The 27,826-nt window shown below is 49.2% G+C and overlaps 1 protein-coding gene across 1 annotated transcript in view; it reads right to left on the reverse strand.

Annotated features, from left to right (window-relative positions):
* Window positions 1-27,826, reverse strand: part of COTL1 (coactosin like F-actin binding protein 1) — a 44,376-nt gene that overhangs the window by 6,628 nt on the left and 9,922 nt on the right. The window contains exon 3 of the mRNA XM_070770396.1: window positions 13,113-13,270. Coding sequence (XP_070626497.1) covers window positions 13,113-13,270 — 158 coding nt within the window. The remainder of the gene's footprint in view (window positions 1-13,112; window positions 13,271-27,826) is intronic.

Consider the following 27,826-nt stretch of genomic DNA (forward strand, 5'->3'; position numbering starts at 1 on the left):
CATCCTTGGTTTTAAATCATCTCACTTTTATTACTTTTGAAATACTATTTATTTGGCTATGCTGGTCTTAGTTGCAGCAGTCGGGATCTTCGGATCTTCTTTGCAGTATGTGGGTTCTTTAGCTGCGTCATGCAAGCTCTTAGTTGTACGTGGAATCTAGTTCCCCGACCAGGGATTGAACCCAGCTTCCCTGCATCAGGAGAGTGGAGCTTTGGCCACTGGACTGCCGGAGAAGTCCCAAAATCATCTTGGTTTTAAATAGCTCCCAACTGCCTGGGTTTAAGCCCCCGCTTCGGTCCTAAAATGTACTGGGAGTGGCCTGGGCCACATACTGAGACGGCTGCCCATGCGCATTTCCAGCAGCCTGACCCTCCCCAGAAACTTACCCTCCTGACCCTCAGTTTCCTCTCTCAGGTGGGGACGGTAAGAGGACCTACATCCTGTAAGGATCTGATGAGTGTGCCTAGTACAGAGCAAGTGCTCAAGAATGGTTAGGTAATATTTCACAAGATCATGGATTTTCTTCATTCTCAAGATTGTTAGGGCAGTCTGTGAGCTCTAAAGAAGTTTTCTGAAATGCTCAGAGCAAATGTATGCTGCTGCTGCTGCTGCTAAGTCGCTTCAGTCATGTGACCCCATAGACGGCAGCCCACCAGGCTCCCCTGTCCCTGGGATTCTCCAGGCAAGAATATGAGTGGGTTGCCATTTCCTTCTCCAATGCATGAAAGTGAAAAGTGAAAGTGAAGTTGCTCAGTCGTGTCTGACTCTTTGCGACCCCATGGACTGCAGCCTACAGGGCTCCTCCGTCCATGGGATTTCCCAGGCAAGAGTACTGGAGTGGGGTGCCATTGCCTTCTCCACAGCAAGTGTATAGGGTGTGGCTAAGTTCCCTTTCCCTCACCCACACTGACTTCTCCATCCTCACTGTTTACTTTTTAATGAAGGGAAGTCTGGGGAATTTCTCAGAATAAGCAGGAGAGTGACACAGGCTCTCCTCGCCCTTGCAGAAGGAAGACAGCAAGTCCAGCTGCTCACTCAAAAGCTGGGGACAGAATTAGCCATGGGAAGACAGAGAGGAGGTCCGTGGGGGCAGAAGTGTGTCTGGTCTTCTACCCAGAACATAAGGACCATGATGAGTTGCTACCCTACACAGAGAACACAGGTGCCGGGAAAGTCTGGAGAGAAAAAGTGAGTTAAGCCTGTGATGCCAGTAATGCCCATTTCTACAAGGTGGCGCCAGGGAAAAGAGGTGACCTTCATCATATCCTAAGATAACGAGAGTTAATGCAAATCATTCTTCCAATTAACACCTGCCTACTAAACATCTATATATGCCAGACACTCTCTGAGGCCCTGGGAAGTTAAAATCTGATACTAACAGGTCCCTCTGATAGTCTCAGAGCAGAGAAAAAGAACCAGGAGGGCTCTAAAAGGCCCTGCAGGAAGCAGTCAATGGCTCTAGGCCCTGGTCTCCATCTCCATGAAAGAAGTGGTCTGGATGGTGGGTCTGCCATCTCTTTCCCCACCAGCCATCCTTGGGTTTGCACCTGAGCCTCCAGAGCCCACGGGACAAAGTTCCACCTTGGACACCAGAATCCAAGGAGCAGTGAGAGAAACCAGCACAGAAATGTCAACTTTGGGATTTGAGTATGACTTTCAAAAAGAAGGTTGTGTGCTGGCTTCAGGCCCATCCCAAACTCTTGCAAAAATGGGGGGATGGTACCTCCCCTGCCACCTGTGTGAGGTGGGGCAGTGTGTGTAGGCAGTGAGATGGGGCAGAGGGTGGATGGGACACATGCTGGCCACAATAATGTATCTTTTCCCCAAGTGGGCGAAGATTAATTATAAACCAAAGACCTTGGCGTGCTGAAGAAAAGCAAGTGGTCCCCAGCAGCCTGCACCTTGCTAAGAGAAAAGGCACCCTCCAAGGAACATGGGCCAGAAGAAAACACACAGCTTCAAACCTGCCAACCCCTCCTGGGCCCCCTACACCTTCCCTCCTACAACTATTCTGCAGAGTCTCAGAGACCAAGGTTTTAAAAGTCCTTCTAGTGGGGTATATTTACTAAAAAAGAAAAGGTTCCTGTAACCGGCATGAGTCATCACAGACAAGGGAAAAACAAGCAGGTTGTTTGGGAACGCAGGCACCTGCATCATTGTCACAGGTCAGGAATGACACAACCCTATTTCACTCAGGAGGGGACAAAGGACGAGAGCAGCATGTGGTGGCATGCCGAGTGGACTCAAGGTAACTGTCCAACACTGACCACGGATATTTACAAGAGCCCCGACTCCACTCTGCCTGATTTCTGACAAGGCTCCATCAAGATCAAGGGTGGTAAGAATGTGGGAATTGGGGGCTTCCCTGGTGGTCCAGTGGTCCCCTGCACTGCAGGGGACATGAGTTCAATCCCTGGCTAAGGATCTGAAATCCTGCATGCCATGGGGCAACTAAACCCAAGCACTGCAATGAAAAATCTGCATGACACAACAAGACCCTAAGTGCAGCAAGTAAGAGCCGACACAGCCAGATAAAGAAATATATATAAAAAAAGAAGGCAGGAACAAGCTCCACTCTCTCCTCTGGTACCCACGGCAGACATCACAAACCAGTCACGGCACTTTCCCCACTGAGTCCAGACTTAACCTCAGAATCCTTCTTAATCCACACCTCCAAATAGCCCCTGCTATCAATCAACTGACAAGAAATATTAATCCAGTTTAGGACTTCAATTTCTGCCTGGTTGAAGCTGTGGCTAACATTTCTTTCTTTTTTTAACTTGGAGTATAACTGCTTGAGAAAACCATAGTTCAAAATGACAAATGTACCCCAGTGTTCACTGCAGCACCATTTACACAATAGCCAGGACATGGGAACAATCTGAATATCCACTAACATATGCACACATAAAGAAGATGTGGTACATATATGCAATGGAATATTGCTCAACCATAAAAAGTGGTTAGTATTTCTTGCTCCTCAGCAATATTCACTTTTGGGAATTTTTCCCAAAGGAAAAACTCAACAGAATTAAAAAAAAATTACAACATGTATACTCACAGATGTTCACTGTCAGTAAATACCAGACTGCTTCCACTTTTCAACAAAAGTTGAGTAAATAAGTAAGTAGCACCTACATTGAACAGTTCCTACACGGCAGGCACTTAGGATACACAGTATTTTATTTAATTTTTACAATTCTATGAGTTAGATATTATCATCCCCAATTTTCAGAGGAAGCTGAAGCTCAGGGAAGTGAAACAGCTGGCACAAGGTCACACACATCATGGGGTGGGGCTGAGACCCAAACCCATGTTTAACTCCACACCAAGTCTTCATCAGGGGGATGAAAACCACACACACACACACACACACACAACCCCACATCCACTGAACAGAATAGTATTCAGCCATTAAAATTATGAAAACTGAAAACATCTATGAAATGTTACATAGAAGGACCCTGAACCTCTGCAATGTTTTGTAATAACATGTATCATGCACCCAGGGCTCCAGGGGAATTAGCAGGCTTAGCTGTGTGATTAACCATCACTCGAAGTGAAGCACAGTGAAGTCGCTCAGTCGTGTCCAACTCTTTGCGACCCCATGGACTGTAGCCTACCAGGCTCCTCCGTCCATGGGATTTTTCCAGGCAAGAGTCCTGGAGTGGGTTGCCATTTCCTTCTCCAGGGGATCTTTCCGACCCAGGGATCGAACGTGGGTCTCCTGCATTGTAGACAGACGCTTTACCGTCTGAGCCACCAGGGAAGTCCTTAATTTTGTCCTAACCATTTTTTCAGCGCCTGGGGATAAACCACCATAGGGGAAAGAACAGAGAGCCTGGAGCTTGTTCTAGGAGGGACTCTCAAAAGGCAGGGTCCTGGGGATAAACTACCACAAGAGAAGGACAGAGGTAGGGGGCGGTCCCGCAAGGCAAGAGACTGAGGGAGGGAAGATCTGAAAGGCTCAGAGGTCCAGGGCACAGGCAGCCTTCTCAACAGCACCACTGGGTGTGCGGGTCACACTTGGGGACCTCTCTGGACTCAGCGCTTGGGCTCCTTCAGTAAAGACCTGCACGGCTCTAATCTGATGTCCCCAGTCCATGGAAACCGTCTGCTGTGAGTGTCAGGAATCACTGTGTGGACATCAGGAGGCCCACCACTGCAGGGGTGGGGGGTGGCGGCAGGCAGGCACCACACCAAGGCTGGCTGGCCCAGGGCTGGGACCCATCTGGGGTTTTTTAGTGACGGGAACCCAGCCACAACCTACTGGCAGAGCTCTCAACTTGTGAAAGCGACTTGCATTTACATGCCGGGCTCAGGGTGTGGGCATCTTCCTCTTTCTCCCATGAGCTTTTAACCTCTTGGTAGCAAGAGCATAGAGCCACGTTCCCCACTGCCCTCCCCTGAATAAAATGACCTCTGAGCCCCATCACCTGGCTTCTGTCTTGACACTCATCCTTGGCTTGAGGCGGCACCCCTCCAAGCCTCAGTTTCCTCATCTGCATGTTGGACACATCATGACACCTGCCCCTCCACACAGGATCCCGGCACCACCATTCACAGGCAGCTTGGGACTTTAGTGTGTGTGTGTGTGTGTGTGTGTGTGTGTTATCTGGTTGTGCCAGACCTTGGTTGTGGCATATAGGATCTAGTTTCCCAACCGTGCATCAAACCCACGCCCCTTGTATTGGGAACATGGAGTCTTAGCCACTGAACCACCAGGCAAGTCCCTATGTTTTCAATACAGGATTCGATCACCGGAAAGCCCCCTTGCGTGAGTCCAGGCCCAGGTGAAACACATGAGCACAAAAAGCCCTTTCTGGTTCTGAGAAGAATAAACAGCCAAACCACAGGCTTGAAGAAGCATAAAACTCCCCATGAGATAGAGGTTAGAGAAGTCGCTTCAGTCGTGTCCGACTCTGTGCGACCCCAAAGACGACAGCCCATCAAGCTCCACCTTCCCTGGGATTCTCTAGGCAAGAACACTGGAGTGGGTTGCCATGTCCTTCTCCAATGCATGAAAGTGAAAAGTGAAAGTGAAGTCGCTCAGTCTTTGACTTAGCGATCCCATGGACTGCAGCCTACCAGGCCCCTCTGTCCATGGGATTTTCCAGGTAAGAGTACTGGAGTGGGGTGCCATTGCCTTCTCCGAAAACTCCCCATAAAAACAGCCTTTTCAAAGAGGGATGAGGCATCTAAGCTGGTCCCCGAGTGGCGGGCAGCACTGATGCTCTGCAGGCGGGGGCAGCAGCCCTGTAAATCTCCTGACACCAAGGTACACAGGTTCTCCCCGCTGATCCAAACAGCTCTCACCTCTGCTTTCCACTGAAACAAAAGAAGAGCCTGTGGAAATTCCAATTCACCTTCAAGCCCCTCCCTGAGTGTAAATGGCTTCTACAACTTAATTCAGCCCGAAGAGCAGTTGTTGAACATTTACTAGCTTTTGTCCTAGAATACAGAGAAGGCAATGGCACCCCACTCCAGTACTCTTGCCTGGAAAATCCCATGGATGGAGGAGCCTGGTGGTAGGCTGCAGTCCATGGGGTCGCTAGGAGTCGGACATGACTGAGCGACTTCACCTTCACTTTTCACTTTCATGCATTGGAGAAGGAAATGGCAACCCACTCCGGTGTTCTTGCCTGGAGAATCCCAGGGATGGGGGAGCCTGGTGGGCTGCCGTCTATGGGGTCGCACAGAGTCGGACACGACTGAAGCGACTTAGCAGCAGCAGCAGCAGCAGCAGTCCTAGAATAAGAATAAGGCACAGACTAGAGCCTACATGAATAGATCTATTTCTTCACATTTTAGCATGTTTTAGTACTTTTCTAGGTACGAGAAATGCAAATAAAGCAGCCATGGTCCCTGCCCTTGAGATTACTTTCTCGGGCCATTTAATTATAATTCAAGGAATTTGAGCTACAGGACAAACACAGGAGCAATTAATTCTGATTGAGGCTGGTAGGAGAATGGGATTAAAAAATCAGGGTCGTCTTAATGTTAATTTTTGTTTTTCATGTGTCTGTTTTTCACCTGTGTGTTCTATTTGGGAAAATTTCTATTCATATTTTGGCCTACTTTTGTTTTCTGAGATTTGTGTGTTCTCTTTTTTTGACAAGAAGGAAAGCAAAGAAACATCAGAGACATCTGTTAGATTTCACTCATTCAGCAATAATGTGTGTGACTTTTTTTCTGCATGGAATCGTAATTCATAGTACTGAAAGTATATGTTCTAAAAGTTTATACTATGGGTAATGTAATGGCCACATGCATTATACGTGTTTTCAATAAATCTGTTTTATTCACATTTGTTAAAAAAAAAAAATCAGGGTTGTGAAGGATGATAGGCGTTCATCAGTCACTAAAAGGAGAAACCTTTTCATTTTGTTTTTCTTTCATCCTTCCAACAGCTATGTGAGAATCTACATTCTCTTTAAGTGAGAACAGCTTCTACGGATAAAGTTACTTGCCCGAGGTCCTAGGGCGAAGGGGCTTCCCTTGTGGCTTAGCCGGTAAAGAATTCGCCTACAATGCAGGAGACCTGGATTCGATCCCTGTGTTGGGAAGATCCCCTGGAGAACGGAAAGGCTACCCACTCCAGTATTCTGGCCTAGAGAATTCTGTGGACTGTTATAGTCAGTCCATGGGGACGCAAAGAGTCGGACAAAACTGAGCGACTTTCACTTTCACTAGGGCGAAAGGTTAATAAAGCTGGAATATCAACTTGGATCTCACTCCCCTTAGGCCCATGATCTCTTCCATTTGACACAGCAGTATTTAAAAAAGAAAGAAACACTGTGCAATGATGTTCAGTTTCCAGTTTCAAAAAAAAAAAAGTTCTAACATCAAGGAAGATTAAGAACCAGGTCAGTATTTTTAAAAATAAATGTAAGATGTTTGTTTCCTGCAGATCTTCTCAGAGCCTTTAACGTGTCATGCGAGTCTATAAAAGTAGCTTCCAAAAGGTATGTTGGCCTCAGAACATTCTTCTTGGTGCTAGAGGACTTTGGGAAACGTGTAGTGGGCTGAAGTGGCAGAGTCGGGGTCCCTGGCCAGTCTGCAAGCACAGGGGACCTTTAGCAAATTCCCCAACTTTCCCCAGTCCTCAGACTCCTCATCTATAAAATGCAGATGATGGCAGAACTGGCCTTGTGAAGAAGAAATAATTTCAATATGTGGAAAGTCCTTCAAAGTGCCAGGCGTAAGGCAAGGGCACAGTAAAACTCTTGTTATTAATATAACTACCACACTTGTACATAAACATGACCCTCCTGGAAGGGAGTTAGGACATCTGGTCCTGGCCCTGTGGGTGGACGGGCCCAGCGTGTAAACTGCCCCTGCTCCTGGGGTTCAGAAGCCTTCAGGATACACGTTACACTGCTGGCTCCATGCAGTCACTGACAGGCCCGTCCTTCCCACCTTCACTTTCCCTTAGAGGAAACACTCCCTGCTGTTCTCTTCCCAGAGCTGAAAGCTGAGATGTACCTCCGGGTAATTGGTTCCGTGAGCATTCATATGATGTTCAAAAATAAAAAAAGAGATAAAAGGACCACGTGAGTACAGAGCTTCTGCAAGGCCAGCACAATGCTCCATCGACCGAGTCCGTTTCTAAATCGAGACAGCCTGGCCCGGCGCAGGCTGGTCTCTGACGGGGCTGCTGCATTGTCCCTGTCACCCTGCAGCGGCGCCGGGACAATGGGCTGGGTGTTGTGTCGCCGGCACCAGCCAGGCATTTCTGTGCGGCAGACGACGGCTGTGGCGAGGCAGCCACGCACCCTGTCCACTCAGCGCATTCCAGGCCCAAGTCTGGGTGCCACCCTCGCCCAGGCTGGCACCCCGCTGCTGCCCCCAGCCTTGCTGGCCTCGTCCTGTTCTCCACCAGCCTCAGAGGCTGCTCAGAATCTCAGCCTGGCTCTGAACACAGACTAGGGACCCGCCATCAAACCTGCTGACTTTTGACTCCTCGGGGCTCCAGACCCGGGCCGGCTGCTTGTTAGCCATGGCTTGATGCAAGTCTTATTGCTCAGGGCTACGCTTAGGGTTACTCTCCTAGCTGATGCACCTAGGCACAGGCCCCAGGTGAGGTTCGGATTGTTTTGAAGTTAGCACCAGCAAAGGTGAGTGAGGCTGGAACCTTCCTGTGTTGCTGACGGATGTGACTTTTGTCCAAGCCATTTGTAAGAGTTAGGCAGGATGCTTCAAAAGTAAGATTCATGCCCCAGGTCAGGGACTCAGCATGTGGACCTGTCAGCCCCCAGGGAAACTAGAAAGCTGTGTATCACAGTGGTGTCGAACCAGGAAAGCTGGGAGTAATCGCAACTACACTCCCAGGATGCTGCCAGACACTGTTCTAATTGCATTTCCTGATAGTCGCTCATTCAATCCCCACAACAACCCCAGGAGGCAGATACTATACCAGCCCTGCTTCGGACATCAGGCCCAGAGGAGAGCAACTTGCCCAGGGCTGCACACTGAACAGCAGGGCTGAAACCTGAACTCACTCCATCTGGCTCCAAAGGCTACACCCCCAGACCCCTGCACGGCACACTGTCTCTTCTACTGACAAAGTAAAAGGTTCCTTTAAAAGTAATACACTATGATAAACAAAGTACCCCCTAAACAAATGAAACTATTTCAGAATATGTACAAACAGGACACAGCAGGTCAACTCATCCAATTCTTTTTTTTTTTAAGAAAAAAAATTTTTTTTGATGTGGATCATTTTTAAAGTCTTTATTGAATTTGTTACAAGATTGTTTCTGTTTTCTGTTTTGGTGTTTTGGCCAGGAGGCACGTGGGATCTTAGCTCTCCAATCAAGGATTGAACCCACACCTTCCGCACTGGAAGGCAAAGTCAACGGCCAGGGAAGTCCCAATCCAACTTATTTTTAAATGAGGAAACTGAGGTCCAGGAAGGGAGAGCGACTTGCCCACGAGCAGGCAGGTGGCATAAAGACCCATGCTTCTTGATTTCAGCGGCTCTACATTCATTTATGGGCTTCCCCGGTGGTGCAGTGGTAAAGAATTCACCTGCCAATGCAGGAGATACAGGTTCGATCCCTGGGTCAGGAAGGTCCTCTGGAGGAGAAAACGGCAACCTACTCCAATATTCTTGCCTGGAGAATCCCATGGACAGAGGAGCCTGGTGGGCTACAATTCACGGGGTTGCAAAGAGTCGGACTTGACTCACCAACCGAACAACAACATTCATTTACATGCTCTACAGACAGGGAAGCCTGGTGTGCTGCAGTCCATGGGGTCTCAAAGAGTCGGACACGACTGAGCAACTGAACTGAACTGAACGTTTCATACAAAGCATAAGGATGTGGAGTAGTTTTATTATTACTAAAAAAAGGCCAGGAATAATCTTAAATTAAAACTCAATCCATTTATTCTTCACATGGAAATGGTGGTAAAAGGCAGCTGGGGATGTGATCCTGTCCCCAAGATAAGGAATCCAGAATGGCCATCTGGAGACCCCTTAAAGAACATCTGCTCTGAGTGCCCCCCCGACTAAGCAGAGGGGAAAACTGACCTGCCAGCATCAGCAAGATTTTAATGACTGTCAGAAGATACCATTACAGCAGTAAAATCGACCCTCTGTAACATAAATGGCTGTATTTACAACTGTAGTATAAATGTGAGGTCTTGTAACAGTTTCAGGTAATAAACCTTTTTAAATGAAGAGGTGGGAAATGCAAAAGGTAATGGTCAAAATATCACATTGCACCTGCAGTTCAAGATCAAGCAAGCATCCGCTATGCTCTTCATATACCAGCATCCTTTTCTTTTAACAACTGGAATCAGTTCGGAGCTGCCAGTCATGAGGCTCCACACCTCCCGGCCCCACAGGACATGCATGTGACCTCAGCTGGGCCAACTGGATCGCTTTAAGGGAATGACTGACACTAAGGGAGGAGGAGTCTCTCTTCCCCCGGGATCAAGACCCAGAACAGCCACCAGGCCTGGACCATTTCTCCTGCTGCAGAGGCCACCTGGGGCCAAACACAGAGGAGAGAGAAAAGAGAAAAGAAGAGAAGCTACGGCTCAGCTCTGGATCCAGCCACACCGCAAGCGGGCAACCCCTGCAACTCCTAGTTCAGAGAGCCAAGCAATTCCCATTTTGCTGCAATATGTTAGAGTTTACAAACAAATGAATTATAATCAATACTCCCAACTGAAGTCTTTCCACCAAAAAATCATATTTCCCCAAACCACTCTCCACCCAGTTCACCAAACTGAGAAGAGTTTTAGATGTAACAGGAACTCTGCAAACTGCTACTAGGGACAGAGTTTCCTTTGGGGGTGATTTTAAAAGCTCTGGAATTTTTGGACAATGGCGGTGACCGCCCAACATAAATGTATGTCACACCACTGAACGGCACACCAAAAGGGCTAACATCTTACGTTATTTCATTTTACCACAGTCTTAAAAGTGGAAAGAAAACAGGGGTTCTGCAGGATTCAAAGACCGCCCCCACTGGATGCGCCCCAGCAAACACCCTCTCCCAGTGCGTGCTGTTCTTCCGGCCATGCCGGGCTGGCTGATGAGAGGGCTAAGCGTGGATGGTGGAGTCCAGCGGGAGACCTCTGATCGTGGACATGCATTCTTCTGCATTTTCCATTCTATTGCCACAAAGGAGACCCTTGAAAGCTGGTTAACCATTAAAGCCTCCAACTGTCCAGGAGAAAAACAGCCCGAGGGGTTGAGTAGGCGGCTGCCCAAAGAAAGGGTGCCAGTCCTGGACAGGGTGCCAACTGCAGTATTCGCTGGTAATGCTGATTAGGCTAGGAAGTGAATGACATTTATGGAACATTTACCACACCCCAGGCATAGTGCTAGCCCTTTAGGAGGTAATTTGACAGCCTATACCTTTTTTTTTTATGTTCAATATATATCTATTTTTTAATTTTTGGCTCAAATATTTTAAAATTTCATTTTATTTATTTTTGGCCACGTCAGCACACATGGGAACTTAGTTCTCTGGCCAGGAATTGAACCTGTGCCCCCTGCACTGGATGGGAAGAGTCTTAACCACTGGGCCACCAGGGAAGTCCTAGCCTATTCCTTTTTAAAGGGATTTTCACCCCTGTTAACTCCAGAACACTCCCCCTCCTGAAAGGCGCGTTAAAGAAACAGTTCAGTGTAGGGCGGGAAGGAGCTGAACGTATTAAAATGCTGGTTGGAACGTATTATTTATAACAATAAAAATGGGAAGCAACTAAGAGGCCAACACCGAGGGGATTTTCAATCCATCACAGTACACTTGCGAAACCGGACTTGTTGGCAGCCAGAAGAACGTTCATTACAAAGACTCTGCAGACACATAATTTACGTAATTATGTTATGTTAGGAAAAAAGAAGCTGATTAGGTGTGATTCATAGGCTGTGACTGTAGCAATGCAGAGGGGAGTGCGTTCACCCACAGGACTGGGAGGAGAGAAGGAAAAATCGGCCGTAATAATGGAATGACAGGAGTTCTCTCCTATTATTACTTTTTAACGGAAGTTTTATTTGGAGATAGTTGTGGATTTAGAGGAAAGTTGTAAGAGACAGCACCAAGAGTTCCTACGCACCCCACGGCCATTTGACAACTGTGAACATCTGAAGTTACCGTGGTGTGTTTGTCACAGCCAGGAAGCCAACACTGGAACACGACTACCAACTAAACCCCAGACTTCATTCCGATCTCACCAGTTTTTCTAGATTTCACCAGTGTGTCCTGGATCCGACCCAGGACACCACACTGCACTCGGCAGATTTGTGTGTGTGTGCGTTTCTTTTTTTTTAGGATGCAATAGCTTTTTGTATATTCTCAGATATGAGCAACCAACACCACAGATTTTAGAACAGTTTAGAATATTTGCATCACCTCTAAGGAAGCCCTGTACAAGTTAGCCATCCACCCCCTATCATGGGTTTTGGGAAATCCTTCTGCAAGATGGAGATCCCTTTGGTAGGGAGAAAACCCTCTCCCCTCCACCTCCTTGCCCCAGTCTATGGTTCTGGAATTTGGACTTTTTTCTATGACTTTATTGACTTGCTTCTTCAGGCTATGCTGGGTCTTCACTGCTGCACGGGCTTCTCTCTCGTTGCGGGGAGCCGGGGCCACTCTCTAGTTGTGGTGTGAGGGCTTCTCTTGTTGAGGAGCGCGGGCTCTAGGGCGCACAGGCTTCGGTAGTCATGGCTCCCCAGCTCTAGAGCCCAGGCTCAATAGTTTTGGTGCACAGGCTTAGTTGCTCCACAACATGTGAGATCTTCACAGACCAGGGGTTGAATTCATGTCTCCTGCACTGGCAGGCAGATTCTTTACCACTAAGCCACCAAGGAAGCCCTAGAATTTGGATTTTTGTTTCTCAGCATGACCCCAGGCCCTAGCTTCAAATGACCTGCTTTGGAAATTTCCAATAGTGTCAATTTTTTTTATGTCCAGAATGCAAAAATACAGAACTTTAAAATGGGAAGCTCTACAGGTAGAGCTGTTTGGAACCCCAGGGACAAAAGAAGGGTACACTATTTTCCCCTCTTCCTCTAGTCTAATAGGGACACAGGAGTAAATCAGCTACCACCAGCGCCCAGCTACTCAGTCTAGGGATCTTTGCCATTGCTGATGCAGCCATTGTCATTCTAGGGTCATCAAAGTCATCTTTAAACCCCTGCTGGTGCCCATGTGGTTGACATTTATTCATTCATCAAATGTCATTGTGCTCCTACTGTGTGCTAGACACCATTCAGCGGGCACTCGTGAACTCTCCCTTTGCGTCCTCATGGCCACGGCTGGAAGCCCTCCATCACCCACAGGAAGTGGCGCCATTTTGGTCATTCCTCCAGCCTCCTTCTCCATGAGCTGCCTGCCCCACCCAGAAAGGCAGACACCAGCCACCACGTTCCTAGTATTCGATGGTCAGGATCACAAATGCGGCTACCGTACCCAGAAGGCAATTTGGGGTATCTCTCACCAGTGTCGCTGGTGGTCCAAGGACTTCGCACGAGACGTTCAAAGTCATGGACCAAGGAGCCAGGCCAGCCCCTTGTGTCCCTACTGGATGGTGACGCTTTGCGGAATGTGACCCCCACCCCCCGGACCCTAAGAGAACACAAAGACGGTTACCTGCACCACCTCCTTCACCAGAGTCTTGTCGGTGCCGGTCTTAGCGCGCTGCAGCCCGCTGACGTTCTCGCCGATCCATGTGATGAGGGCGAACTTGGACCTCTTGCTCATCGCATCCCCCGTGGTGAAGCGCACGAAGGCAAACAATCGGACGTCATCTGCACCAACAGCAAAAGGAAGGCATGGTGCTCAGTTAGAACACCCAGATCCACACTCCCCAGGCGGGGCTCTGAACCTCAAGGGCACCCAGAGCGACACAGAAGGAGCCACTGTTCCCTCCTTCGATCCCAACAACAGCGCTGCAGGCGGAGATGCCCACTTCACAGACGGGAGGCGCAGAAGGGCCCCAGGACGCTCCGGAGGCTGTACAGGCAGAGGGAGCCCAGGCCTCTCTGGCTGCCACGCCCGCCACCCTGCCCTCCCCTCAAACAGCCATGCCTCAAATTCTGAATCTGATTCAGGGAGCAAAAGGTGGTCAACTGTTTTTATCCCAAATCTTTGAGGCCCTATTTGGAACAGGAAAGCCACACAATAGAGAGACAGGACCGAACGGGGGTCGGGGGACAGGGAACAAAGACAGTGGCCCCGCTTCTGGCGTGGGATTCAGCTTGGGGCCCCCTGGGCATTCTTAGATTGTGGCCATACAATTAGGCCAATCAAGAATTCTGAGCATTTTTCCACCAGGTGTGTTGTGCTTGTTACATGGCGGTGGAGGGCGGGGGGGTTGTAGGGGGTGATGCGTGCGCATGCGTGTGTCTCCACCTCGGCACTCCGGTCATTTGGGGCTGGGTGGGTCTTCCTGGTGGGATCGTCTCGTGCATTGGAGGACTGAGCAGCAACCCTGGCCTCTGCCCCCTCCATGCCAGTATCACACCCTCACCCCAGGATGACCACCACCAACGTCTCCAGCTGTTACCCGGTGTTCCCTGGGGAACAGAACCACCCCCAGCTGCTGCCAGGTGAGCACCAATTTCCAGACATACTTTATGTCCCCATTTAATCAGGACCCCTTTCAGTTTTGCACCAAAATCCAGCCCTTTTAGTTGAGGCCTCACATATCCTTACTCAGATTACTCCCTAAACAGTTCACATGTCAACTGCAGTTACCAGTGAAGTCTCGATTCAGCCCCTCCCTGATGATGGCCAGGATGCAGGCTGCTGCTCAGTTGGTTCAGTCGCTCAGTCATGTCCGACTCTTCGCGACCCCATGGACTGCTGCACGCCAGGCTTCCCTGTCCATCACTAACTCGTGTCCATCGAGTCAGTGCTGATGGTTTGGGGTTAATCATCCTGTACCTGCCCCTTGACTCAGCTCATGCTCTCAAACGGCTTTTCCTTGCTGGCTTTAGGATTTCTCAGGGACCCAGCGACTCGTGGAGCTGTGTTTCCCAAGCACTGTGTGTATCTGAATCACCTGACATCTCACTTAAATGCAGATTCCAATTCGGCAGGTCTAGGACGGGACCCTGGGGTCTGCATTCCTAACTAGCTCCAAGGTCATACTGATGCTGTTAGTCAAAGAATCACACTTCAAGGTTTCACGACTTTACTTTCTTAAAACCAAGGCATCTTGGGCTTCCGGTGGTCCAGTAGTTAAGAATCCACCTGCCAATGCAGGGGACACAGGTCTGATCCTGCTCTGGGAAGATTCCACATGCCAAGATGCAACTAAGCCTCTTCACCACAACTGCTGAGCCTGCACTCCGGAGCCCGTGAGCTGCAACTACTGAGCCCATGTGCCGCGATTACTGAAGCCCTCGTGGCCTAGAGCCTGTGATCTCCAACAAGAGAAGCCACCGCAATGAGAAGCCCGAGCACTGCAACCAAAGAGTAGCCCCCACTCTCTCCAACTAGAGAAAGCCCTCAAGCAGCAAAAAAGACCCAGCACAGCCAATAAATAAACAAACAAACAAAAACCAAGGCGTCTTGATCCTAGAATCATTCCAGGTGCCTCCATGTGGAATCCCACACAAAGTATAAAGTGAAAGTGAAGTCGCTCAGTCGTGTTTGACTCTTTGCAACCCCATGGACTGTAGCCTACCAGGTTCCTTCGTCCATGGGATTTTCTAGGCAAGAATACTGGAGTGGGGTGCCATTTCCTTCTCCAGGAGATCTTCCCAACCCAGGGACTAAACCCAGGTCTCCCGCATTGTAGTCAGACGCTTTACTGTCTGAGCCATCAAGACCACCAGCCCTCTGAGTGTGATGGAGGCAGTCCACACTGGCTGGTTAGTACCTCAAAGCCCAAGTTCATCCTAGACAACAAGCCAGCCAGTCTAGCAGGGAACCATCTGACCCGGGGGAGCTAAGACACAGCGCTCGACAGGGCACGGACTCCAGATTCAAACTCTATATCCAGGCTTTTCTTAAAGGAAACAGATCATAATCGCCATTCACGCTGACACAGCACCCTTCAGTTTATGGGTTAGTATTCATCAGGTCTTCATAAGGATGCGGGGAGGTGGGCCATGGGGGACATCATGGTCACCATCATCTACATCCAAACCTCCATTTGGGAGATGAAGCCAGGAGGTCGTGTGACATGCCCAAGGTAATGCACCAAGGACAAGCCAGCCTGGAGCCAAGGTGTGTCTCAGGTGTGTCTGCCCAGCCCTCCTCCTTTAGGGAACCACCCCCCGACCTGGCCATGGGAGGCTGGTGGGAGCCCATCCCAGGACCTGACCACAGGGGTCAGTGGGTGACAGAGTGGTGAGGACAGAGAAGAAAGACGGGTCTCAGGGACACTTCATGGGCCAAGTTAAAAGGGGTTAGTGACCAACATATGTCGCACATGTATGCATGTGAAAGCTGGACCATAAGGAAGGCTGAGCACTGTAGAACTGACACTTTCAAACTGTAGTGCTGGAGAAGACTCTTGAGAGTCCCTTGGACAGCAAGGAGATCAAACCGGTCAATCCTAAAGGAAATCAACCTTGAATATTCATTGGAAGGACTGATGCTGAAGCTCCAATACTTTGCCACCTGATGCAAAGAGCTGACTCACTGGAAAAGACCCTGATGCTGGGAAAAACTGAGGGCAAGGGGAGAAGGGGGTGACAGACAATGAGATGGTTGGATGGTATCACTGACTTGATGGACATGAGTTTGAGAAAACTCAGGGAGATAGTGAAAGACAGGGAAGCCTGGTGTGCTGCAGTCCACGGGGTCGCAAAAAGTCAGATATGACTTATCAACCAAACAAGTGACTGACTGGCTATGGGAAATGAGGAAGGAGAAGTCTGGGAACAGGAGACCACATGAGTGCCATCTCTAACTCCAGAGGAACCTGACTTAATCCCCAAACATCTGAGCCTCAGTTGGCCTCATCTGAAAAATGGGGTGATTTTTTGGTCTTCTCCATTTTTCCTTTTATGGAAGTAAACGTCACACCACAAAAAATTCACCATTTTAACTATTTTAAAGCATACAAGTCAGTGGCACTTAGGACATACGCAATATGGTGCCATCATCACCACAGTCTAATTCCAGAACATCTGCATCGCCCCCCAAAAGAACCCCCTATCCACCAGCCATCACCCCTACCCACCAGCCATCACTCCTCACCCTTCCCCCGTCCCCCCAGTCCTAAGCAACCACTCAGCTACTTTCTGTCCCTGGATTTGCCTTTTCTGGACGTTTTACAGATGGAAGGAACCCTACAGCATGTGGTCTTTTGTGTCTGCCTTCTTTCAACTCAGCATGTTGGCAAAGTTCATCCATGTGGAAACATGATCGGCATTTGATTCCTTTTTTTTTTTTTTTTTAATAGCTTGAAGGCTTTATTTATTTATTGGCTCCACTGGGTCTTCATTGCTTTGCAAGGCCAGTAGCGGCGAGCAGGGGCTACCCTTTATTGTGGTGTGCAGGTCTCTCATCACGGTGGGTTCGCCTGCTGTGGAGCAGATTCTAGGTGCACAGAATTCAGCAGTTGCACTGTGCTGACTCTAGGGCTTGCCGGCTTCAGTAGTTGTAGCTCACAGGTTCTAGAGCTCCGGCTCAGCAGTGTGGCACACGACATGTCAGTCCGCAGCGTGTGGGATCTTCCCAGACCAGGGATTGAACTCATGTCCCCTGCACTGGCAGGCAGATTCCTATCTACTGCACCACCAGGGAATTCTGGTACTTCGTTTCTTTTATGGCTAATACTCCATCGTATGGATGGACCACATTCTGTTCTATTCATCCATGCACCCACTGATGGGCTTTTGGGATGTTTCCAAATTAGGTGATTTTACACCTCTCTTCTGCATCAGCCATGAGGATAAAATGGGATGCTGTGAAACCTGTCTGGCCCGACCCCGTAGAACCTTCTCCCTGGAGTGGAGCTGCGGGTGAGGTGTGAGCACAGGAAATAAGGCTGGTGGGGCTGAGGAACTGAAACTCACACAACCACGCACGGCCAGTACAGGAGCCCTTTCGTTCCCCTGTATTTCCTGGCACTGGAGGCTGCATTTGGGAAGCCAGTGCGTTCTTCTGAGTAGTGTTACTGGAGGATCAGGAGAAGCAGTTCCAAAGTGTTTAATTAAATTGCAGCGTTGACTTGAGGGGGAGGCGGACCACACATCTGATGCCTCCTGACTTGCTAATGCCAAGACAACACCAGCAAAAGAACTTGCAGCCTGTTTCCACAGCAACCACTCTATTTCCCTTTACCTCATTGGTCAGTCTGGATGTTTGGGATCCCGTGACCACACTTGGATCCCAACTGCTCCGTCACTGGCCAAAGCCACTGAGAAAGTTACAAACCGTGTGTCCCAAGTACCAGCCTAAGACCTGTCACAGGACAGACGCCTTACCCCCAGCCCCAAGGACACGGCCGTAAGATCTTCCAGAACTGCAGGCCAGTGTCATTTAAATTATCACAGCAGGAGAGACCACTTTCCTGGGTGGCAGTTTGGTGCTTATCTGACAATGGTCTGGCCGAGAAGATTGCTGACATTTTTGAAAATCCGAGGGTCACATTTTGCTTACAAATGTCCGCTGCTCGGGATGTGGCATGACACTGAAAAGTCAGCGGAAAGTCTGACGTGAAAAACCTGTTGGTCTGGCAGACCTTTGCACAGCTGCCCACACAGACCTCCAGCCCTCACGCCTCCTGAAGGAGGTTCTTAGCCCATCTGACCTCCAGCTAGTCAACGCAGGAGGAAGTTCTCGTTTAGTCACTAACTTCCCTCCTCTGAACAAACTGGGCAGATCAAACACGGATGTGCGCACGGGTGTATCACCTGGAAGGGAGAGCTTGACCTCCTCACACACACGTATATGAAGTGTGTCTGTGTGTGCCTGTCTGTGTGTACGTGCATGCTCATGCATGAGTGTGAATGTATGTGATGACGCCTACACATTGGGATAGCAAACTTGGCTAGAAGATTGGTCCTGAGGTTACTGCCACCCCCGGGGTGGCACTCGGGGGACTCAGTGGCACATCTTCCCAGGCTGGGGTTGAGGGGGCAGAGGAGTCAAGGTGCAGCTCTGGATAATCCCAATGGGGGCACCCAGGCCCTGAATTCACACCAGAGGACACACCCTGAGCCCCCTCTGAGAGAGGTCCCAGAACAGCTGTGTACACCTGCTTGCCCCCTGAACCATTCAGTCTCAACATTCTGGTCTACAGCATCCGGGTTGAATCCAAGTTTTGGAATCCACTGGAAACTCATCCCCATTCTGTCCCAGCTCTGTGATAAGACCAGATTCCTGAATGCCTCCAAGCCTCAAGTTCCTCATCTGCAAAATGGGTCACATATATCTCATAAGGCATATTGAGGATTAAATGAAAAAGAAAGAGCATGAAAGGCTTGGCTGATGGGGCTGGTGACTGTATTTCTCTCCCCACCTGTCTGGTGAAATGAGGTCCACAGTGGCCTCCACTGCCAAACCCCAGGGGATAGCCTCCGTGCCTTCTGGCCTCTGATCTGGCTTTCTGCATCCACCAACTTAACGTTCACTCTGCTGGGTCTCAAAGTAGGGGCCCTCCTAGGCACATGGTCATGGAACCGCTGGTCTCATGAAGATTTCTTGAGGGCCTACTGTGTGCCAAGCACAGTGCCAAGCATTAGGGGGCACAGATAAGACGAACGAGGGTCCTGAAGATAACAGAAGCTGTTCACTGAGAGCTTGCTACCCGGCAGGTGCCATCCTAAGCATTTATGTGTGACTGCACATTTTCTCATCCCAACCTCTCTATCTGGTCAGCACTGCCCACAATCCCACTTCACAGATAGAGAAACTGATGCTCAGAGAGGTGAAGTGACAAGAAACCAGACATCTCTTTTTCCTGGTTCCATCTAGAGCAGCAGCTCTCAAAGTGTGTTCCTCGGACCAGCAGCAACATCATTTCCCAGGAACTCATTAGACCGTGAATTCTGAAACTCTAGGAACGGGGCCATTTTTAAACAGAAGTCAGTTTAAAAGAGACCCTGGGGGAGATTCTTATGCCTCCATAGCCTAAGAACCACTGACCTAGAGGATGAGGTGAGGAGAGCAGAAGATGGGGTTTTCAACTCAGAGGACCTGTTCTCCCCTGGCTGGGAAAGAGGGTGAGACAAGGGTCTTGTGGGCAGAAAAGCTGAAATGCCCAGAGTTCAGCCCCACCCCCATCCTCCCCACCCACACCCTTTCATTTTAAGGAAGTGATCATATAAAGGAGCTTCCTGTATGGTCTGTCTTCTCAATGTTGTAATTTATAGAATTCGAGGCATGGTTCCTTGAGCATCTCACCATCAAAGACCACCAGGACTGTCCCCCAGAGACTCTCCCTCCCCTCGAATCCACAGCCCAAGACAAAGAAGAGTGGTCTCTAGAAAAAGGGCTGCTGAGTCACGGCACTACTAACAGCTTTTCTGTGACCTCTGTGTGTCTACTGACACACTTGTACACTAACTTGTACACTAATCCTTGTACACTAACAAGGATTCCCAAATGCATCACAAAAAGCCACATAGAGCCCCATCTCAGGGGAGCCCTCCACCAATGACAAAACAAGGTCGGGAGCCCCGTCCCCGAACACCGTCAATGGCCTTTGGGCCCTCGCTGTGGTGGCCTCAATTCGGGGCTGTGGACACCCTCCCCTTCCCGCCCAGGAAGAGTCTTGTCCATGAAGAGATGGTCCTTATAGGGTGTTAATAGAAGTCCCCTCTCAAAAGAACTTGACCCTTTCATTGGTCTATGTAGCCTCATCACAGGTCAAGGATGGGTTATCAGTGTGAAACATCTGCACCAGCCAATCCCACAGCCCTAAGGACCCCCAGGACCTAGAGACCCCAGACAGGGCCCACTTGGTTCAAAGTCCTGTTCCTCTTTTCAAGGCTTCTCGCCGTCACATATTAAGTACATTAATCTGCAGCATAAAGTCACTGCATGTAAAGTTCTTGGGACACTGCCTGGCAGAACTGTGCTCAGAAACGCCAGCAGCGGTCACTAGGCGCTCTCTCCTCTGCAGCCTCTTCCTCCCCCTCCCTCCTCTATCACCCTCCTCGATCCTGCAAGGGGATATGAAGGACATGGAATGATACAAAGAGAGAGACATGACCACAGAGGGCATGGGAAGAGGAGTGAAGAAAAAAGGGAGGTCAGATGTCTCTGGAATCACCAAGGCCTCAGGGATGAGCTGCTCTAAAAATCTTCCCAAAAACTATGAACGGCACACAATCCCCACCAAGCCCTCGAGGACTCCCTGCCCTCCTGCACACCTCCCAGCCACAATGGAAATCTCCTGAGGTTCAGAATCACTGAGGGGCAGTCTGATCCGTCACACTCAATATTCTCGCCATGGCGACCCTGACACAGGATCCACATTGATCCAGGGCCCTCATCTTCCTCCCCAAAAGACCTGTCTTCCCTTCTACCTTTTCCCACAGCTGGCACTGGCCAGAGGACAAAACCCAAAGGCGACTGAGACTCTGCCATGAGCCAAGCAGTGTGACTCTCTCACACTTTTGCAAATGTTTTGAGCAATTTTTTTTCATTACACACAAAACACATATGAGGTGTAGAATAACTAGAAATACAAACAAGCAAAAAAAAAAAAAAAACCTCCCTCACCACCAAAATAGCCTAGGAAACTCCCTATGGAACCTAAGCAAAACTTTGGGGGCACGTCCTTTGATCTTTTTAGCTGCTTCCATACCTGTCCAATTCGAGTCACATCTCCAGTGCCAAGCACATAGCAGGCACCCAACAAAACATCTACCGGTCAACAGAAAGAAAAAAGAGAGACAGAAGTAACCATTTCATAATTTCCACCCAGTGCTGAAGTTCAGAGCAAGACAAAAGAAAGGGGGAAGGAGACAGCAGGAAATTGCCCCAGAGTCGGGCTGAAGCTGCCCTTACCTTATATAGACTCCCTAAGAAGTTATGCAAACAAGGTTCAGTAAGGAAGAAAACAACCCACACACCAAAAAAGCTGAGCTGTCAGCTTCCACTGAGCAAGCTCCCCAGAGTGGGCATGAAAGGAAACAGGAAAGAATTCAAACATCCTGCCGCCTGGGGCAGAGGGACAGCTGGACAGAAGCCACAGCTGCATCATTTCCAGTGGGCTGCTAACAGGGGAGCCCAGGCGGCCACAGATGAGGACCTGGAAGTGGGGGGAACAGCCCCTCTCTCTGACACAGAGGACAAGGGCTCCGTGGATGTGTATACAGTCCTTGCATATGAGTTCGCACAGCCCATGCACATTGACGCTTTGTCCCACCCCTCCTCAAAGCAGGAGATATCTCAAATGATTCCTTTCCCATTGGATTTTTGTGAAATGAATGACCCCGCTTTCCTAGTCTGACACAGAACACAAGAAAATGGAGTATAGGATAACCAGAGGAAAAGAAAGATGATTCCTTCAGTAGAACCCTCAGGGAAGGACCCGATCAGGAGACCAAAACGATCAGGACAGCTAAAGGTTTTCCCCCAGTGACAAAGCACCAGAACTTTTTTTTTTATGATTACTTTTACTTCCTTAAATGGAAGTCGGTGTGCTACAGCCAACTGCATCTCCTGACTTAGAGAACCAGTGGTTGCAACCAGTTCCTGGAGGCTATGAGTCCACGACGGCCTCGTTGACAAGGAGACACTCTGGAGACACTGAAGGATTCAGCGCCTGACTGCCTGAGCACTACATGCCCTGGGCTACATCTCTGCATTCTCCTATAGGTTTTCTGTTTCTTCCATTGCTGTTAGTCATTTGACAAACACTTGTGGTTCAAAGACTGATGAATAAGATACAGTCTGAACCCTCCAAGAATACACAATCCTAGCAGGGCAAAAAAAGAAAAACTAAGCATGTGAATACAGTGAAGTTAGCACCATGACCACAAGGCATCACAGGGCAGAGGGGAACATCAAAGAAGTAAAGAAATTAACTCTGCCTGGGGGCAGTGATCAGGGCAGGCTTCACAGAGGCCACGATGTTGGATCTGGGTCTTGAAGGACGACTAGAATTCATCTAGCTAACTGGGTAAAGAGGAAGAAGGGGGCTATGTTAACAACTTAAGAGCTAAATTCTAACAGAACTCCAAAGACCAGAGCCCCAGCTTCAGTGGGCAAGTTCAAAACGCCTTTCTCTACCGGCCTCTCCGTTTGTGACTTGCCACTGGCTAGAGGAGCATATAATTAGCTTATTATTACTGGGTGTAAAACGAGAGTTGAATGGCTCAGAATGACATCCCTTAGGGCTCCTGCAGTCTGCTCATCCCTACCCCAGGAGGACAGGCATTTTGTCCCCTAGGAGGACATCTCCAGGCCCCAGAACGGTGCCTGACACACTGCCCACACTCAATAAACATTTCTTGAGTAAATGAGGAGCCTCTGCCCATCTATCTTAGCAGCTTAGAAGCATTTCAGTCCCCAGTCCGCAGCTGGGTCACTTCAATGGGAGATTCTGTCTTGTAAGAATAAAACCAATCCCCTCCCCGGATTTTAAAGGTGTGCCTTCTAACGAAGAGACTGGGAGAAATAATCAGATGAGAACAGACAGGTAGCAATTGACTGATCTGGACAAAGGTGCCCTGTACATAAAAGTGCATGGGAAGGGCAGCCCACCACCACAGTGTTGCTAGGATTAGCAATGCCTGCATCACGTGGGCCTTCTTCTCTCCCTTCCCTGCTCACATCGCCAAGCACGGTGCCCCAGAAGAGCAAAGCAGACACCAGCCCTCAGCAGCTCAGACAGCCAGGAGGCCCGGGTTCAAGCCCTGGCTCTGCCTCTCTCTGCTGTGTAACCAGGGACCCGTGGCATCCCGTCTCTGATCCTGTATGTTCTAAGCTGGGGGTGGGAGGGGTAGCTTCTCAGTCCCTGTCTCCGAGCCCCCTGCGTGGTGGGGACAAACACACAAGTGGGTTTCACCCCCCTGTGGCTGTTGACACTTGCAGCCCTCGAGTTCGCCCACACGTTTACAGCTGACTCATCCCACTCTTTTATTGATTCACACAGCTACTAACCCACATGAATATCCAAGACAGACTTTCCCGTTTTAAGGACCCACTTCTGAGGAAAGGTTGCTGGCAATGTAATACTCCCCTGGACACCAGCTCGGTGCCAGGCGCTGGACTGGAAGATGAAAACCCAGCCGTGGGGGCTGGTGCCGGGTCTCGCCATCAATCCTCGTCTGAACTGTGGAAAGGAAAGCTCAGAACTGAACCTGGCACAGAGCCAGAGGCTCTAAAAATGGCACAGGGTGACGATAAGGATGTGGACGACAATGGCGGAACGCACAGGGGAGGCGGGAAACGAGAGCGCGCGAGAGCAAGTTCACGCGCGAGAGCAAGTTCATGCGCGAGCACGTGGCGGGGCTGAGCACATCTGGAGCACGTGGACCTGCACAGCCGCCCTGGGCAAAGGCAAGTCTGACATGAAGAGGAACATGGCAGAGCCAGAGAGGCCGACCTGGTAATGAACCACAGGAAGGCCAAAGGCGAAATTCCACAAGGTCGTGGACAAAAGTTGTGGGAATAAAATGCAGGCCGTTGAGGCAAAATCAGAGTCGTGGCCATGGCCCTGAGCCCCGCCTCTGACCCCGTTCCCTGCACACTGCGAGGCCATCACACTGCTGGATTTCTGCCTTCCTCCCACCCCTTTTCTTCTTTACGTTTTAAAAACTGAGAGGTTTACATACCATAAAATTCACCCCTTATAAGTGTAAAATTCACTGGTTTTTAGTATATCCATGAGGTTGCGCAACCATCACCATTGGCTATTTTAGAACATTTTCATCACCCCAAAAGGAGACCTGGTGCCCATGAAGAGTCACACTTTGTCCCTCATCCTCACTACTGGCAACCACTAAACCTGCTTTATATCTCCACGGACTTGCTAGCTCTGGAAACTTGAAATAAATGGAATCCCATGCCATGCGGCCTTTCGCGTCTGACTTCTCGGCATAATGTTTCACTCAGCAATGTTTTCAAGGTTCACCCATGCTGTCTCATGAATCAGTACTCCATTCCTTTTTATGGGTGATTAATATTCCATTCACGGATGGACCACATTTTGTGTATCCCTTCACCAGCTGATGAACATTGGGTGGTTTCCGCTTTGGGGCAACTGTGAATCATGCTGCTGTGAACATTCACGCACAAGTTTTTGTGTGTTTTCATCTCTCTCAGGTAGATACTAAGGCGTGAAAGAGCTAGGCTTAGCCTTTCAGGAACTGCCAAGCTGTTTCCCACGGTGCCTGCACCAGCTCTCCTTCCCCCCAGCAATGCACGAAGGTTCTGACTCGCGACACCTTACAACTCCTGTTATCACAGCCCCCTAGTGTGTGTCAAGTCACATCTCATTGTGGTTTGATTTCCATTCCCCTAATGACTACTGATGCTGAGCATCTCTGCATGTGTTTACTGGCCATGTGTATGTCTCCTTTGGAGAAATGTCCATTCGAATCCCTTGCCCATTTTCCAATACCAGTCTTGTTGAGTTGTATGAGTTCTTTACATACTCTGGAAGCTGGACCATTACAGGATGCATGGTCTGAGGCCCTCCCCTTTTGCGGGGGTCACTCCTCACCCAGGTACCCGCACGCCCAGTTCCTTTTCATTCAGGTCTTGCCTTCGTGTCCCCTCCACTTCAGGCCTCCCCTGACCACCTGGCTAACAGTGGCCTTCCCACAATGTGTCTCTGGCCCACTGCTTCATTTCATTTTCTTAGCACTCATCTCATTCTGAAAAGACCACATTTGCTAGATTGTCTATTAGCTGCCCCTGCATTTTCTGTGAATGCAAGCTCTGTGATCTGGATTGCTCAACTTCCCTAGTGTCCAGAGTCCCTGGCACATAGTAGGTCCTCAATGTACATTTGTTGGATAATGAGTGTAACAAAGTGCCAAAGAAGAAAAGTTACTTTCCCCAAATCGAACACATGGCAGTTAGATTTTGCCAAATCAAGAACAGAGCAAGTGATGTAAATCAACTATATTTCAATATATATATATATTTTTTAAATTGGCTTCCCTGGTTGTCCAGATAAGAATAGATAAGAATTCACCTGCCAGTGTAGTGCACATGGGTTCAATCTCTGGCTCGGAAAGATCCCACATACCACAGAGCAACTAAGCCCCTGTGCCACAACGACTGAGCCCACGTGCTGTAACTACTGAAGCCCACGCACCTAGAGCCCATGCTTCGCAACAAGAGAAGCTATCACAATGAAAAGCCTTTGCACCGCAACTAGAGAGCAGCCCCTCCTCGCCACAACTAGAGAAAGCCTGCATGCAGCTGCAGCAACCAAGACCCAGCGCAGCCAAAACTAAATAAATAAAATTTAAAAAAACAGTGCAAGTGGCATTCCAGTTCAGGGCTACAAGAGCTCAACAGAGTGAACACAGGCCCTCCTTGATCAGGCAGGGGGCTCACAGGGGCTCACAAAAGTCTGACTCTTTTCCCTCCTCCCCAGAAGCCCCAGCATGTGACCCAGAGGGGCCCCTGGCCAGCCCCTGGCCAGCAGCTTCCTTTATTTTCAAATCCTGAACAATACACTCCATTCTAGAGTCAGGGTAGAATTATAGCCCAAAAAAGGGAAGAAAACTACTTCCGGGTCAGATCAGATGACCTCCAAGGGCCATCCTTTCAGTCAAAAGCAGCAGAGTCAGAAATCTTTCCTAGGAAAAATGGAGGCGTTTGAATTAAGGAGTGTTGCTCCCCAGAGACCATCACAGGTTTTCCACTTGAACAAAGGCAGAAAAATTACCTCTGAGCTGTGTATTCTTAGAAATGTGCCTCCAGCCAGAGGCACAGGCCTCCGGTCTGCCCCTTGGCTTTCAGAAAAAGAGCTTGTGGCAAACTGTTCAGAGAATAGCTCCTAAGAGTTCTTATTAAGGAGAAAAAAAATATTTTTTCCGTTCTTTTTATTGTATCTATATCAGAGGATGAATGTTAACTAAGCCTATTAAGATCATCATTTCATGATACATGGAAACCAAACCATCATGCTGTACCCCTTAAGCTCATACAGTGGTGCATGCCAATTATTTCTCAACAAAACTGGGGGAGGGAGGAGAAGGGGAAAAAAGAAAAGAGCTCGCCCATGGTCTTCCCTCCTTGTTTCAAAAGAATTTCAGCTGCACGTGTTGGGAAGCAGCAGGGCGTCAGGAGTGTTGGCCGGAGGGCAGACACTGGGTAAGGAACACAGTTCCACCTCCATGCAACCCAGGGTCGGTGCTTTCCTGGCTCTGAGCCTCAGTTTTCCTGTCTGTGAAATGGGAATGACAATAGGACCCTGGTACCACATGGGGCCATGGTGTCATGAAATAAAGTGAGGATTAAATGACTCTGGCTGGCAAGACAGTAGCCCCCAAAGATGTCCATACCCTAATTTCCAGAACCTGTGACTCTGTGACTGGACATGGCAAAGGGCATGTCCATGGCACACTTTACAAGTGTGATTAAATTGAGGGTCTCAGCATGGGAAGATTGTCCCGGATGACTAGAGTGGGCCCAATGTTATCACAAGGGTCCTCAAATATGGAAGTGAGGAAAGCAGAAGAATCAAAGAGACGGCTTCATAAGAAGGACTCATCCAGATACTGCTGGCCTTGAAGATGGAGGAAGGGGCCACAAGCCAAGGGATGCAGAACCTGTAGAAGCCAAAAAAGGCAAAGAAACAGATTCTCCTTTCAAGCCTCTGGAAGGAATACAGTCCTGCCCACACCTTTATGCTAGTTCAGTGAGGTTGATTTTGGACTTCTGCCCTCCAGACTCTAAGACGAGAAATTATGTTGTTTTAAACCACTGAGTCTGTGGTCATTTGTTACAGCAGCCACAGGAAACTGATACAATGACCTCAGCACAATTTCTGGCACAATAAAAGCCCAGTGTTCGTCATTATCTTTAAGGATTATGATAACTTATGATTGGCAAGGACAGTTACAGAAATACACAGATGATTAAAAAAAAGAATAAGTGCATGAGGAAAAATGAGACAGATGATTGGAAATTAAGTCCAGAACTAAAACAGGATGTCAGGCAAGTTAATTTCAAATGCACTGATGAAACAAAACACAAAATGCTAAGGTTAACAGCCCTGCCTTACACACAAGCCTCTGGGGACTTGGCCCTGCTGAGGCCACTGAGCAGAAGCCGAAAAGCCAAGGCATCAAATTCAGTTGGAGAGGAAGACACCTAGGGGCTCCAGGGCAGGAATGTGGGCCAGAGGCCAGAGGGGAACAAGGGTTTCAGAGCCTCAGCACCTAAAGACTCTCCATACAGGCCACTGGGTGGTTACGTTGGCAGAG

Source organism: Bos indicus, chromosome 18 (genome assembly GCF_029378745.1).
Source record: "Bos indicus isolate NIAB-ARS_2022 breed Sahiwal x Tharparkar chromosome 18, NIAB-ARS_B.indTharparkar_mat_pri_1.0, whole genome shotgun sequence".
Classification (NCBI taxonomy): Eukaryota; Metazoa; Chordata; class Mammalia; order Artiodactyla; family Bovidae; genus Bos; species Bos indicus.